General features: G+C 36.4%; 1 protein-coding gene across 2 annotated transcripts in view; it reads left to right on the top strand.

Annotated features, from left to right (window-relative positions):
- The window catches only part of DYNC2LI1 (dynein cytoplasmic 2 light intermediate chain 1), a 45,669-nt gene extending 31,462 nt beyond the window's left edge, over window positions 1-14,207 (top strand). The window contains exons 9-14 of one of the 2 annotated variants that reach the window (XM_037807411.1): window positions 1,155-1,231; window positions 1,840-1,910; window positions 7,681-7,778; window positions 8,221-8,313; window positions 12,893-13,002; window positions 13,439-14,207. In XM_037807411.1, coding sequence (XP_037663339.1) covers window positions 1,155-1,231; window positions 1,840-1,910; window positions 7,681-7,778; window positions 8,221-8,313; window positions 12,893-12,955 — 402 coding nt within the window. In that variant the 3' untranslated portion in view covers window positions 12,956-13,002; window positions 13,439-14,207. Of the gene's footprint in view, window positions 1-1,154; window positions 1,232-1,839; window positions 1,911-7,680; window positions 7,779-8,220; window positions 8,314-12,892 lie in introns of both variants that reach the window. The other variant, XM_037807410.1, reaches the window with a different exon arrangement.
- The last annotated feature ends 671 nt before the right edge of the window (window positions 14,208-14,878 follow it).

The raw sequence follows: 14,878 nt of genomic DNA, 5'->3' as shown, positions 1-14,878 counted from the left end.
TGTTTTAGAGACCATTGATGCAGGAGACAGGAAAAGTTGGAGTAGATAACTTCTAACATCCTCCTAAACCCTTCCTATCTATGAAATACACCTGTGATTAGGTTTTTCTTCTCTCCCATAAAAGGAGAAATATAATGAAGTTAAACAGAGCAATTATATATTTTTTAAACTCAAATTTTCTATATTTTTATTTAAAAATTGTCTCAGTTGAAGCATTAGATTTTTTCATTGCTTTTTTCTTAAATAAATATATCAGATATTACATATTCACATGAGTGCTCTCTTTGAATACTTCCCTTGGAAACCTGTTCTTAATCCAGAATGAAACTTGTCTTACGGAATTGCCATTGGAACCAGAAAATTGGTCTGTTTGCCCCATAAAGACATTTAATTTTGGTTCGACTGTATTTCCCACTTTCATACATTTTAGTTATTCTGATTTGGCTCTGAGTGACTTTGGCTATCTCCAGAAATCAAATCTAGTCTTAAAAGATTTGTAGAGTATACAGAGTCCTGGTTTATGCTTGAGGTCACAGCATAATTTGAATTGTACCCACCTTCTTTCGTTCACCATGTCCTAGCGATGGTCACTCTTGTTATGTGCCACCACTGAGTATACTCAGTAGCTTATTTTTCAGGCTCTATAAGCAATTCAAAAGAGAAGTTAAAACCTCATTTTCATGAATATCAGTGTCATGGGACCACATCTGCAGTTCCCATATTGACTGCTTTGAAGTAGTAAGATGCCCTAGGATGTAAAAGTTATTTATGATGTATATCTTCTGTTTCCTAACCAAACAGATTGCATTTTGAAACCTTTTCATTTAGACCATAAGAGTATGTGAATGTATGCTTACACACATTTTTTAAAAATTCCTTTGGTGATGATTATGGACCATATGTGGGATCAGCTGAAATGAGTAGTACATGAACACATGAAGTTTGAAGAGTAAGCTACACCAAATTTATTGAGATTTTTTTCTTTTCCTTTTTTCAAGTTTTGTTTTGTCTACTCAAACATAAATATTTTTGGGGCAAATAAATATTAATTTTCTCAGCAATCTGTACTTGTTCAAAGCCGTATTTATTTTACCTGTTTCTGTAATTGGAAAGTAGAGCATATAATTTATTCTCCTAATTATTTTTTTTTTAAGTTTACCAGTAAATCAGAAGCTCTATTACTAAAAATACGTGGAATTATCAACCAGTTGGCTTTTGGCATTGACAAAAGGTAATATTAAAATATATATTTTAAAGATCTTTTTATTTTATTTCGTTTTTTTCAAGTATTGTCTCATCTCATTGTGATTCTGACCAGCCTTTTGCTTTTTGACTGGGAAAGAACCTCAAATAGCTGTTCCCAAAAATATAATTTCAGTTTATCTCCTGCTTGTTATATTGGTGAATATTTCTCAAACTCTACAACTAAAATGTTATGTAATACTTAGTTTGAGACAAGAATAAAATGATACTATTACACTTGTTTCTCTGATTTCTTTTACTTCTTTTCCCCACATTGAATGAGCTTTTCCTTTATTGTTAGTTTCTTATATTGATTTGAAATGGGATTGATAATTTTAGTATCCTTTTTAGCCTTGCTACGGCTCTAGGTTTTGAGCTAATGTAATTTGAGTCTTTCACTTTTTTTTTTTCCTGTGAAGCCTTTATTCATGATTTACTTTTTGAAATCACTTAAATTGATAGTTACTAAATTCATTTTTTGGCAATACTTTCACTCATGGCTAGATATAAAACTTTGCTGTAGTGTTTACCCTGGAGAGTGGCAAGATATTTGATTACTAAACTAAATTAGATTCTTTTTTCTTCTTATCCATGTAGCAAATCGATATGTGTGGATCAGAATAAACCACTGTTTATCACAGCAGGATTGGATTCTTTAAGTCAAATAGGTTGGTGAACTTACTAGGATTATTCAGTCTGTTTTTAATTGCTTATTGATTTTATCCTAGTCTGTGTTCATGTGGTCTCCAACATATACCATTTCTGGTTTCATTTTAACTGCTGTTTTCCTCTGTTTACGTTGTACACAGTATTGACGCAACATGTGTCACATTGCTGTATTTGCTATGGAAGGGATGTCGCCACCTAAGAGACTGATTTCTGATCTCTATCCCACTAAAAAATTTGCATGTATTCCCTTTCTCTTAGTGATTTCTAGGTAGTTTTAAAATTTTGCTTCCTGAGTTTAGAAGAAACCAGGGGAATAGCAGGGTCAGGAAATTCAGAGCTACAATGGGCAAAGGTCAAAAATATGAGAGATAAAGGTGATGGAGGAAAACAAAAGAGCCAAGTTATACTAATTAGGTACACCCTACTTTTTCATTATTAAAATAGTTTGCCTCATCTAAAAGACTGTATTTCTTAAAATTAGAGGTTCCATTGCCTCCTAAAGGCAAAGAAACTTTTTTTATTTTATTTTATATTGAGTTTTATTGAGATATGTTCACATACCATAGTCATCCCCAGTGTACAATCAGCTGTTCAAGTACCATCATATAGTTGTGCATTCATCACCCCAATCAATTTTTGAGTATTTCCTTACTCCAAAAAGAATAAAAATAAGAATAAAAATAAAAGTAAAAACAAACACAAAGCATTCCATCCCCCCATCTACCCTATTTTTCATTTTTCTACTCATCTGTCCGTACACTGAATAAGGGTAGTGTGAGTGACAAGGTTTTCACAATCACACAGTCACACCATGTAAGCTACATAGTTATGCAGTTGTCTTCAAGAATCAAGGCTACTGTGTTGCATTTCCACAGTTTCAGGTATTTCCTTCTAGCTATTCCAATACACCAGAAACTAAAAAGAGATATCTATATAGTGCATAAGAATACCCTCCAGAGTGACCTCTTGACTCCATTTGAAATCTGTCAGCCACTGAAACTTTATTTTGTTTCATTTCTCTTCCCCCTTTTGGTCAAGAAGATTTTCTCAATCCCATGATGCCAGGTCCAGGCTTATCCTCGGGAGTTATGTCCTGCATTGCCAAGGAGATTTACACCCCTGGGTGTCATGTCCTACTTAGGGGGAAGGGCAGTGAGTCCACCTGCCAAGCTGACTTAGAGAGAGAGAGGCCACATCTGAGCAACAAAGAGGTTCTCTGGGGGAGACTTTTAGGCACAATTATAAGTAGACTTAGCTTCTCAAGGAAAACGAACTTTTTTTTTTTGCTTTTTTTTTAAATTAAATTTTATTGAGATTTTTCACATACCATACAATTATCCAGAGATCCAAAGTGCACGATCAGTTGCCCATGGTACCATCATAGAGCTGTGCATCCATCACCACAATTATTTTTTTTCCAATTTTTAGAGCATTTCATTACTCCAGAAAAGAAATAAAGACAAAAAAAACAGAAAACTCAAATCCTCCCATACCCCTAACCTCCCCCATTATTGACTCATAGTGTTGGTATAGTACATTTGTTACTGTTGAAAGAATATTAAAACACTACTAACTGTAGTACATAGTATGCAATAGGTATATATTTTTCCCTATATACCCCTCTTTTTAACTTCTAGTTATAGTGTCACACATTTATTCTAGTTCATGAAAGAGATTTCTAATATTTGTACAGTTACTCATGGACATTGCCCACCACAAGATTCACTGTTTTATACATTCCCATCTTTTAACCTCCAACTTTCCTTCTGGTGATGTATGTGACTCTAAGCTTCCCCTTTCCACCACATTCACACATCATTCATTGATTATTTCCTCTGTTATTGCTTCTGCCTCTTTTCCCTTCTCTTCTCCTTCTGGGACACCCATGAAACATACATTCATGTGCTTCATGTTGTCATTTAATTCCCTGAGATGTTGCTCATATTTTTCCATTCTTTTCCTATCTGTTCTTTTGTGTGTAGGATTTCAGGTGTCTTCTTCTCCAGTTCCCAAGTGTTTTCTTCTGTCTCTTGAGATCTGCTATTGTATGTCTCCATTGTGTTTTTCATCTCTTGTGTTGTGCCTTTCATTTCCATAGATTCTGCCAGTTGTTTTTTCAAACTTTCGATTTCTACTTTATGTTTGCCCAGTGTTTTCTTTATATCCTTCATCTCTTTTTCCATATCTTCCCTTAACTCATTGATTTGGTTTTTTATTTGATTTAGCATATTTCTTTGAAAATCTTTAATAGATTGTTTCATTAAAGTGAAACAATATCTCACCTATATCTTGATTGAGGTGTAAGTTTGTTCCTTTAACTGGGCCATATCTTTGTTTTTCCTAGTGTGGATTGTAGATTTCTGTTGTCTAGGCATCTAGTGTCCTTGGTTACCCCAATCAAGATTTTCCCAGACCAGAATGGGTTCAGATCCCAGAGTGGGGTTATATTCAGTTTCAAGTCTCCCTGTGGGTGTGTCTTAGAAATTGACAGACTTTTCCTGTGAGGTCTCTAGCCGCTGTGCTTTTCCTAACCTGCCCAGCAGGTGGCGCCTGTCAGCCTGTCACTCCCAACTGGTGTAAGGAGGTGTGGCCTCTTTAGTTTCTGTTTTGGCTATTTTCCCCCAGGCTCTGGGGTCTGGTCTGAAGGGAAAGCTGGGCCCCACCTCCTTCCTCTTAGGGAAAATACACCCCCTAGGGAGTTATCTACATTTGAATAGTCGTCTCTCTGGCTCTGTTTTCTCCAACACTGTCTGGGTCAGAGCACTGTGAACTGAAAAGGACTGAGGCTCTCTCTGCTGAGCCCATCAGGTTGAGAGAGAGACAAGGGGACAGAAAGCACCCTTTTAGAGCCAGTACACATCCCCCCAGTTTCACTCATCAGCCAGAGGTAACACCTGGTCTTCTGGGATCCCCCTCCTGGGACAGATGAGTCTTCTGGTTCTTTAAGGGCAGTTGTCACTAAAAGCCTCTGTTGTCTTGTTGGGGGTTTGTAGCTTGTATTCAGCAGTTCACACTTGTTAATTAAAACCCCAGTTGGAGCTCAGCTGAGCTATATTCGCTTGGCGAGTGCTGCTTTCTACCACAGCTAGGTTTTGCAGCTCAGCCTGCTGTGGGGGGCAGGGGCTCCCATCATGGTTCCACAGCTTTTATGCTGCGATCTCAGGCATTCCTCCCAATCCAGGTTGGTGTACGATGTGTGGACAGTCACGGTTGTCCCCCAGCAGTTATTCCAGATTATTTACTCATTGTTCCTGGTTGGTTATTACTTGTTCCAGGGGACTAACTGAATTCTACTCCTCTCTATGCCACCATCTTGCTCCCTCTCTCCAAATGAACTTTTAAGAATTTGTATAGTCAAGTCCCTTACCTTTCTTCAGAAGCTGTTTTCATTGTGAAGGTCTTCAGAGCCAGCAACTCTATACTCTGGGATTGGTAGTTTGGTTTTAACACTCTGTTATGGGCAGTAGTTTTCTCTTTTATCCTCCCCCCTCCCTTTACTCTTACAAAATAAACATGACTTGACTTCAAGAGATCTTGTAATGAGATTGTAGATTGAATTGGAATGAAAGGAAGAGATGTGATTTTGTTTAATGAGTGATCATGGAGGCTGACTTTTAGAATTACCACTGGCACCAACTTAATTTCAGTAGCAGTGAGAATCACTGTATGTACTTATAGATAATGCTGATGAATAGTTGGAGGTTAGAAAAGTGTTGAGAATTATTGAATTAAAAAATTATGGAACGTGGACCGCATCAAAATTAAAAACTTTTGCTCTGTGAAAGCCCATGTGAAGAAAAAAGACCAACTAAATCTGGGAGAAAACATTTTCAAAGCACATATCTGACAAAGGACTAGTGCTAATAGAATATGTAAATAACTCTCAAAACTTGACAGTTAAAAAACAAACTGTCCAATGAGAAAATGGGCTAAAGACATGAGCAAACACTTCACTGAGGAGGATATGCAAATGGCAAATAAGCAAATGAAATGATGTTCAACATCATTAGCTATCAGGGAAATGCAAATTAAAGCCACAGTGAGATGTCACTACATACCTATCAGACTGGCTAAAATGAAAAATAGTACCAAGACCAAATGTTGGTAAGGATACAGAGCAACTAGATCAATCCTACATTGTTGGTGGGAATGTAAACTGGTACAGCCACTCTGGAAAACAGTTTGGCAGTTTCTTATAAACATGCAGCTACCATACGACCTATAAATTGCACTCTTGGGCATTTGTAAAGCTATGTTCACATAAAAACCTGTACACAAATGTTCATAGCAGCTTTATTTGTAATAGCCCGAAGCTGTACACAAACCAGATGTCCTTCAACAGATGAATGATTAAACAAACTGGTACATCCATATGATGGGATACTTCTCAGCAATAAAAGGGAACAGTATCAATTCACCAACCACCTGGATGAATCTCTAGGGAATTATGCTGAATGGGAAAAAAAAAAAAAAAAAAAAAAGCCAATCACAAAGGATTCTATTTATATAAAATTTTTGAAATGACAAAATTTTAAAAATGAAAGACAGATGAGTGATTGTAGGAGTAAGGGCCATCAGAGAAGGGCCACGGGGGGAGGGGGGAGGGGGTTTTTAAAAGGGCAACAGGAAGGATTCTTGTGGTGATGGAACTGTTCAGTATCTTAAATGGTGGTGGATATATGAACCTACAGAGGGATTCAACTGTTTAGAATTATAATGCACACACACACAGATGAGTACAAGTAACACATGGGAAATCTGAATATGCTTGGTGAGTCATATCACTGTCTTTCCCACCAAAGTGGTCAGGAGGCCCTGGAAGAACAACAATGAGTCAGTCTTGGTGAACAACGTAGCTGTTGGAGCAGACAGAATGCAAAATCTTAGATTATAGATTGAAAATTGTTAGGAACTGACAGTAAATTTTTAAATTACATAAGCTATGCATACAGACTCTCTTTATAAAAGCTTAAAATATTATATATAAGGGCTGAGTTTGGTATGTATCTTTCCCACCCATTTTCTTTGCATTTATGTACATGTGTATGTGGTATAGGAGAAAAATAAATATTATTGTATCTGTTATTTTGAAATTTCCCCTTTTTACTCAACTGTATGCCTTAGTGATTTTTCCATATTAATACTATATATAGCTCTTTTTGTTATTGTAACTGCTGGTTAGTGTTACGAAGTATGGCCATGCTGTAATAACTTTAGTTCAGCATTTCCCCATTGACGGGCAATTTGACTGTGGCCAATTTTTCACTAATACAAATGGTGCTGCAGTGTGAAATCCTTAATGCGGTATTTCTAGAGTAAACACCAAGAAATGGAATTGCTGCTTAATAGAGTATGATTTTTTTTTTACTATTTTAATAGATACTGCCAGATTACCCTCCAAAATATCTAAATTGGAAAATTTATGCTCTAACAAGCAGCACATGAGTATGTTTCCTTACGTCTCCACCAACACATGAGAATATCAAACTTTTGTATTTTTGCCAGGGTAGGAATGGGAGGCGGCAACTTAAGTGTGGAGAATGAGCATTGCAGTTTACCCATTCTCATCCTTGCCTCTTTCGCTTGTACTAGAATCTGCCCAGTGGCCCTGCTTTGCTGGGTTGGAGTAAATTTTAATGGTGACTATATTAGGAGGAGAGCAAATAAGTGACTTAAGGTTTATACTTTTGTAAATGTCATCTGTTTTATCGATAGAGTCTGTAATGTTTTACTTGATGCAGTCATTTGAAGTAAAACTTCCAATTTCAGGATCTCCTCCAGTTCCTGATAATGACATTGGAAAGTTTCATGCTCATTCACCGATGGAGCTGTGGAAAAAAGTGTATGAAAAGCTCTTTCCACCAAAGGTATATATTCCTAATTCTTTTAAAGCAAGATTTTTAGTACTATTCAACAGCTATCAGGAAATGTTCCAAAGGGCCTATTATGATAATTTTGTTTTCATATATCATGCTCAAAAACCAATTAAGCAAATATTGGCCAAAGATCTAATGTGTATGAAGAAGTACTGTGGGGGTTAAGAGATGAGAAAGACATAATTCCTGCTCCACTTTCACACAGAGCTCTCTGGTTGTTAGAAATGGAAGAGACAACCTCTGAAAGGGGAGAGAGAAAAGAGGACCTGGTGGACTTTGAGATGGGCTTCAACGGTGTTGACAAAAGCTTGAAAGATCAGAGAGTACCTTCAAGGCCAGGCTCAGCAATGGGAACTTGTTTTGCTGGGCAGATGTTAGCCATTGAAGATTTGGGAGCATGGGCATGAAATGATTTCAGAAACTTTAATTTCAGAGTATCAACACGTTAAAAGATGCCAGGGACCCTGCACGAGACCCTCAATATGCTGAAAGTGAAGTTGATGAAATGAGAATTCAGAAGGATCAGGTATTATCTCCGATATTTCCTTTATTTCATCTTGTATTTTTACCACAAAAAGAGCTTTGGAATTCCATAGATTTTTCTCAGTTGTTTTGTTGTTTTATTTTGAAATTATTTAATTAGTACATCTTCCCTAAAAAAAAATAAATAAAAATTCTGGTATGCCCAAAGAAAAATTAAAAGCCCACCCCCAGAGATGGCTTAATGCTCTCATATCCTTTTTGACTTTTCCAATTTGCTTTATGTTAAAAAATGGGTAGTGATTCTTACCTTGCTGCTGGGGAGACATTTCCATAATAACCTTTTGTTGGCAGCATTATCCAAAAGGTTTTGTCATTAGGACATTCAGATATACTTACCCTGTTCTTGTACCAGAAAACGTATCTTGTCCAGTTTAGGACTACCTAGTCTGATAGCACACAAACATAGCTGATGGAATCCAGAATCTCTCAGGAAAGAGGCTAAAAATGGGATTCAGCCATTACGTATATGCACAGATAGCCCTATTTGTAGCCCACAAGTCTGACATAAGAATGCAAACGCCGTTAAATTCATCCTGTCCCAAATGCTTCAATTTTCTTAGATCTCTGTTTAGTTTGATAAAATGAGATGTGCAGAATCTGAGCATATCTGAGAAAGGTCATATATAGTGAGCACTACAGATTGAAAGCCCTGAGAACCTCTCAGGCAAGATTTTTCAGAGCTCTGTGACTTGGACGGTCACGTGGTAGAGGGAAACCCGAAGGCAGCAGTCTACCAGGACCAGTGACCTGGGTATTTTTCTCAGCACCAGCCTTTCACTTTCAGGAGTTCTAGAATAAGTAAAAACCTGTGTGGAATTCTAGCAAACATTTTCTTTAAACATAGTCCAAAAGCCAAAACCATTGCATGGATACAGAAGACATTTGAGAAATATACCATGAATATTTCCAGAGTTTTGTAGCTGTCACCAGATGAGAAGTGTGTTGTAGAAACAGTAAAATGACCTCACGTAACCCTTAGTGTGTGTGCAGCTTGGCTGTAGATATTAGCTGGAAGTTATCCCTGAATTAAAATGTATCTAGAAGTCAATAATTAACTGCCATTGTTGATAAGAGTATCTTTATATTGCATAGTAATCACTTTGATTAAGTTCACGTAACTTAGGTGTTATTAAAGGACTTAGCTTAATGAATTTTCTTGTCTAAAATCCATCTCCTTTAACTGACTTAAAACCATACAAATTTTAGTGGAACTAAAATTGCAAACCCATAGGACCTAAATCATTCTTCACTCAACTCTTGTACCTTATTGCTAGCTGATGGCTAATTGCTATGACCCCTTGACTAAAAGGTTTAACCAACCTGAAAAGCTGTAATATTCTAAATTTGTCTCTAAGCCAGTCTCATTAGTGATGTTTCAGCAGATGAATTGCACTGATTTCAGTTTGTGCAAGGAGTAAGTACCTTAACATAATTTTATGCTTCTGCTTTAAAGGTACACTAATGACTCCCACTTGATGCTCGATTATTTTCACTCTATATCCAAATGCAAACTTTCAAATTCTAATATCCAAAATTTTTCATTTGTATGTTATTTTGTGCACTCCCAGAGTAGTGTTAGGGCCTTTAACTTTAAGCTAACTTAGGAATGTGAAAATTCTCTATAGATTTAAGTTTGAAAGATTTCTGTGGTTTTCCCACTAAACATTTTAAAATACATTTCATTTTTATATGGGCAAGGTAGTCATTGCCAGTCTTTTAACACAGCCTGTTAAAGCATTTGTCTGCATTAGGTGAAAGTGTAACCAGTCTTCTGCAGCTCTTTCTTCATATTGCTTGTATATCATTTTGTTCTTTTAATATGATCATTATACTTTTTTCAATGAAAATTTCATTATAATTTTTAGATTTGATTTAATTTGACATTTGGCGCAAAAATAATATTCATTTAAAAGAAAAGCTACTTTTAGCTACTTCTAAGTCGTTAATGTCTCAGGGTTTTCCATAATCACACAAGAATGTATCCCTGCTTAAAAACAGCCTGTAAATGCTTAAAGAACTCTATAGTGTATGTTTTGTGTCTGCATACATTTAACCCAAATAGTTACTTCTGAGTCTTGTATTTCTTGGGAGAAGCAATGACAGCCTGTTTCATTAAAATATGGTACACTGGCTTGTCAGTGCAGGGCTGGCCCCAACCCTGAGTCCAGATTGATCCTGCCCCAAGCCCCATTAGTAGGGGCCTAAGTAATCTCCAGGAATAAAAGACAGCATGCACTCTGGGGCCTTTCATGTGCCCATCGCTCTGCCCCAGAACTGCATTTAAACCCCATTTCTATTAATAAATCCTGGGGCAGGGGACAGGGCACCACACCGCAGTATTACATAATCTCCTATTTAAAGTCCTTTGTAGAAAAACATTTCTTTTTTGATTGCTGTCCAGAATCCCCCTTGTTCCTGTCTCCACAGATGCATAATAGAGAGCTTCACTATCTGTGAAACAGACCCTTCCCTTTCACCTTTCCCACGGACTAACCACCCTTCCTAATTGGCTCTCTTCTTGAATGTCTCAAAGTTCTCTTTTGCCAGATTTTACATAGGCAGAAGAAAATACCTCATCAGTATTTCATATATTTTTTAAAACCCCTTAGTTATAAAATCTTCCTGATTTTAAGAGGATGTGAGTATGGAAAGCACTTGTTAGACCCTTCTACCTCTTTTCTATATTTTTTATTGTCAACGAAAGTAAAAAAAAAGGGGGGGGGACAGTTATTTTTAAGGGCTTCTTAGCCAACCACACATAAGACCCCATATCTGTTTTGAACTCCTGATTTTAAAAATCAACTTGCTCATAATCTCTAGATCAATTAAACACACAGATACTCACATGTTTAGGAAAAATGTTCTATCCTTTGTTGAAGATGATGTTTTAGGTATGATAAGACTGTTTCTTGGTCCATTTATATTTGAAAATACTAGTAATTTTTTTAAGAGTCCGGATGGAAACCTTTCTTGATTTTGCTTTCACTCTTAATGACTCTCCAAAACAGCCACAGAGAAGGGCAGTGTAAAGAAACCCCCCACCACACACACGCACACGCACATACACACACACACCTGCTGTCCCTCTAAAGCATCATCATATTACTTTGAGTTCACGTGATAGAAGAATCTAATGGCCTGGTGAGTTCCTTATTGCACCAGTTGTCCTTGATTCTCCCTCCGGTGTGGCCTGTGTGACAAGCCCCATTCCTCACTCAGTTTGGTCTGCAGAAGGGGGATACTGTTGGCACAGGATCTCAGTGTCCTCACTTTAACATTAGTAAAAATAGTTTGGCACGTCCAGTTAAAGGCAAAGTTGCAACAACTAATTACTCCTTATGAGTTAATCTGAAACCATAAGTGGTAGATAACTGGTGACCTGAAGTAACTTCACTAGAAAAAATAAACCAAGCTATGGAGTCTACTTCGGAGTTACTACTATGACAATCTCTTTAATGCCTGTATACAAGTTTTGAAACTTAAAACATTTAAAATTTTAATAGCTTAAGAGGATAGGTATGAAAGAGACAATCTGCAATTGTTCTGGAAATGAGAAAGGGATTTTCTTTTCAGAGCTACTATGCACCTCAGTTATGTTAGCCAAAGGGCAGTGATTACCTTATCTTAAATTGTAACTATGTTTTGCTTATCTGAAATAATAATATACTTCATAAAGTTATTTGGACATTGAATAACACGTAGGAGGCCAGGAGGCAGTCCCCTTAGATTATCCTTTTTTTGGTTTTCAGTTGACTCGGGCAGGATTTCCACCCCATCTAAAATTTATCTTTATTTTATGAATTGTAAAAGTAAACAAATACCCACTGTAAAAAATTTTTTTAAAAATATGAAATTACATAAGATAGAAAATGGAAGTGTCCTGCCCTCTCCCCACCTATCTGCTTTTTTCACGTGATACATATGACCACCATTATTTTGTTGGCTACCTAAGTAGAAGGCATGTGTGGAAGAAGGCTGATGGAGTTAATCAGTCCTTACTGGTAGGCATTTAAGTTGTTTCCAGCTGTGCCGATATATTCACTGCTGCAATGAAGAGGCTTCTGTTTATATCCTTGTGCACTTCGCTATTATTTCTATATGACAGAGACCTAATGACAGAATCACTAAGTCAACAGATACATACATTTTAAATATTGATAATTTGCTAACATCAGCCTGGTTTTTGACAAGAGCTGAATAGCAAACAATTAAAAATAAGATCACTTTAAAATACTTGATGTATGACAAATACCCTATTTTATTAGTTGGAAGACAATTCATGTATAATATAGTATATAATTTTGTCTGAAACTTTAATAAATTCCTCTTTAAGTGCTGCTTAGACTACACAGAAACTGAAAACTCTGCATTTCTGGAAAAGAAATCCTAAGTACAATCATTTACAAAATAATTGTCAAGAAATTTTCAGAATGATAATGCCATAAAAGATATATTTTTTATCTATGAAAAATGCTAAAGTAGTTTTCAAGTGCCTGCTTTAATTTGCAAAGTTGATTTTTTTTAAAAGTAATACTTTTTTTTTTTTTTTTTTTTTTTTTTAGGAACTTGAACAGTACAAAAGAAGTTCTTCCAAGTCCTGGAAACAAATTGAGTTTGATTCTTAAACATAATTCAACATTGTGTATTTACTTCTTCTTTCCCATATATACAAGTAAGATTGTTTTTTCAAATAACTATTGTGGTAATATGTGAAGAAAGTTAAGATTTGTCATTTGTTAAAAGAAAAGCTGAACTGCCTAGATAATTTGAAGTCTTTTAAAAGGAGAAAAACTGTGTAACCACCTATAATATTTTTTTAAAATAAGAATCTTCTAACTACCTCTAACATGCTTAAATAGTATATACTCAGTTCAGCATTTCTAAGTTTCTGCTTATTGTTTTTTAGGAATATGAGAGCAAGAATGTTTGGTAGGAGTTCTAAATACAAGGTTAAACGTTCACAGTAAACGCATCCTTCTAGAAGGGGTTCTCAGCTGTAGCTGTTAGGAAAGCGTAAATGGGTTCACTTTCACAGGTGCAATAGTTTTGTTCTAACACGGAGGCACAGGAAGCACTTAAAGTATTTATTTAATATGTGCATTACTCAGTCCCCACACCCAGAGATTTGGAATCAGTGGATCTGGAATGAAGCTCAGTAACCTGCATCTTCAGTCAGCACAGAATGCATTGGTACCACTTTTTGAACAACATGCAAAATTAAGGAGACTTCTTATCTATAACCAAGCCAAAGCTTTGTGAGTTGGTGATAAGCAGAATCAATTTCCAAGTGGGATAACCTTTAGGAAGCCTTCCAGTCCTATAGATTTGTGTATCTGCTAGCCAGCTCAGTACTGTGTGTCATTTCTGCCATTAACCAGGAAAGTCATTTATTCTGTGTACTTCCATTTCCACATATTAAATATGTTACAGAGTGCATTGGTTTTAATTTGACCAAGCGATGATTTAGTGTAAATTAGCTAAAAATATGCCCTGTTTACTGTTGTAAATTTTGTAGGTTATGATATTATATATGCCTGAAAACTTCTATGTTGGGGTCAAGACTATCATTTTATCATTTACTCTAGATAGTCAGTGTTGCATCAAGATTTTGTATCATGTTACATGTTAGTGAATCAATGTAATAATGAAATGTATCCTAATAGGAATATTTTGTAATTGTTTGTAAAATGTTCATATTAATATGAAAAGTGTACTATAACAAGTCTATTTATGGTCCGTCTTTGATAATTATATTCTTGCTTGACAGCCTGCTGATTAATAATAGTCATATCTCTCAAAATAAATGTTTTGTTTTTTCCAGAAATTTAGCCTTAATATGAAAAATATAGCCAAGAGTAAAACAGTACTGTTGCTCTCTTCCTCTCTTTTTCTCTTTCTCTGATAAGCATAACTTATGGGCAAACAAATTAGATTCAGAGTGAGCTGATAGCCTATGCAAGTGTGTCTTTGGGCCTTCCCCACTGATGGTGGTGAAGCCTAGGGCATCCCAGGGGCTGAGATTGGACTAAAGAGATCCAAAGCCTTTACCAGCCAGAGTGCCTTGAGCCCCAAAGTACCTTACATAACGATGGAAAGTCACCTCTGCTCCCAGGAGTAAATGAACTATCCACCATCACAGCACTATGAATTTCATATGGTCATTTTCTGGTGTTCTGTTATAGTTAGAACCAAGAAGAATGGCAAGGCAACCACTCTGACGGTGTAGCGACTGAGTTGCAGAAGCACAGGAATCAGGGCTGCGTGGTCCTCTTCATAAGTTTCTGTAACATATGGCAGGCAGAAGATGTGCCACCATCATTTCCTTCACATGTTTAATAGCTGAGTACCTGCTATATATACTAAGCACCAAATGATCTGATTGATACAAAAGGAAGACCAAACTCAGGCTTAAGAACCTCACAGAAACAAGCAAACAAGCAAATAAATAAATATATATATTTTGGACAGAGAACCTCAGGTGCCTGCTCTGAGGTTTATTTAGTACATATAAGGAAGATATAAGGTGTTAACTGCCTGAGATATACCTT

Source organism: Choloepus didactylus, chromosome 17, assembly GCF_015220235.1.
Source record: "Choloepus didactylus isolate mChoDid1 chromosome 17, mChoDid1.pri, whole genome shotgun sequence".
Lineage (NCBI taxonomy): Eukaryota > Metazoa > Chordata > Mammalia > Pilosa > Megalonychidae > Choloepus > Choloepus didactylus.
This window is presented reverse-complemented; position numbering and strand designations above follow the sequence as displayed.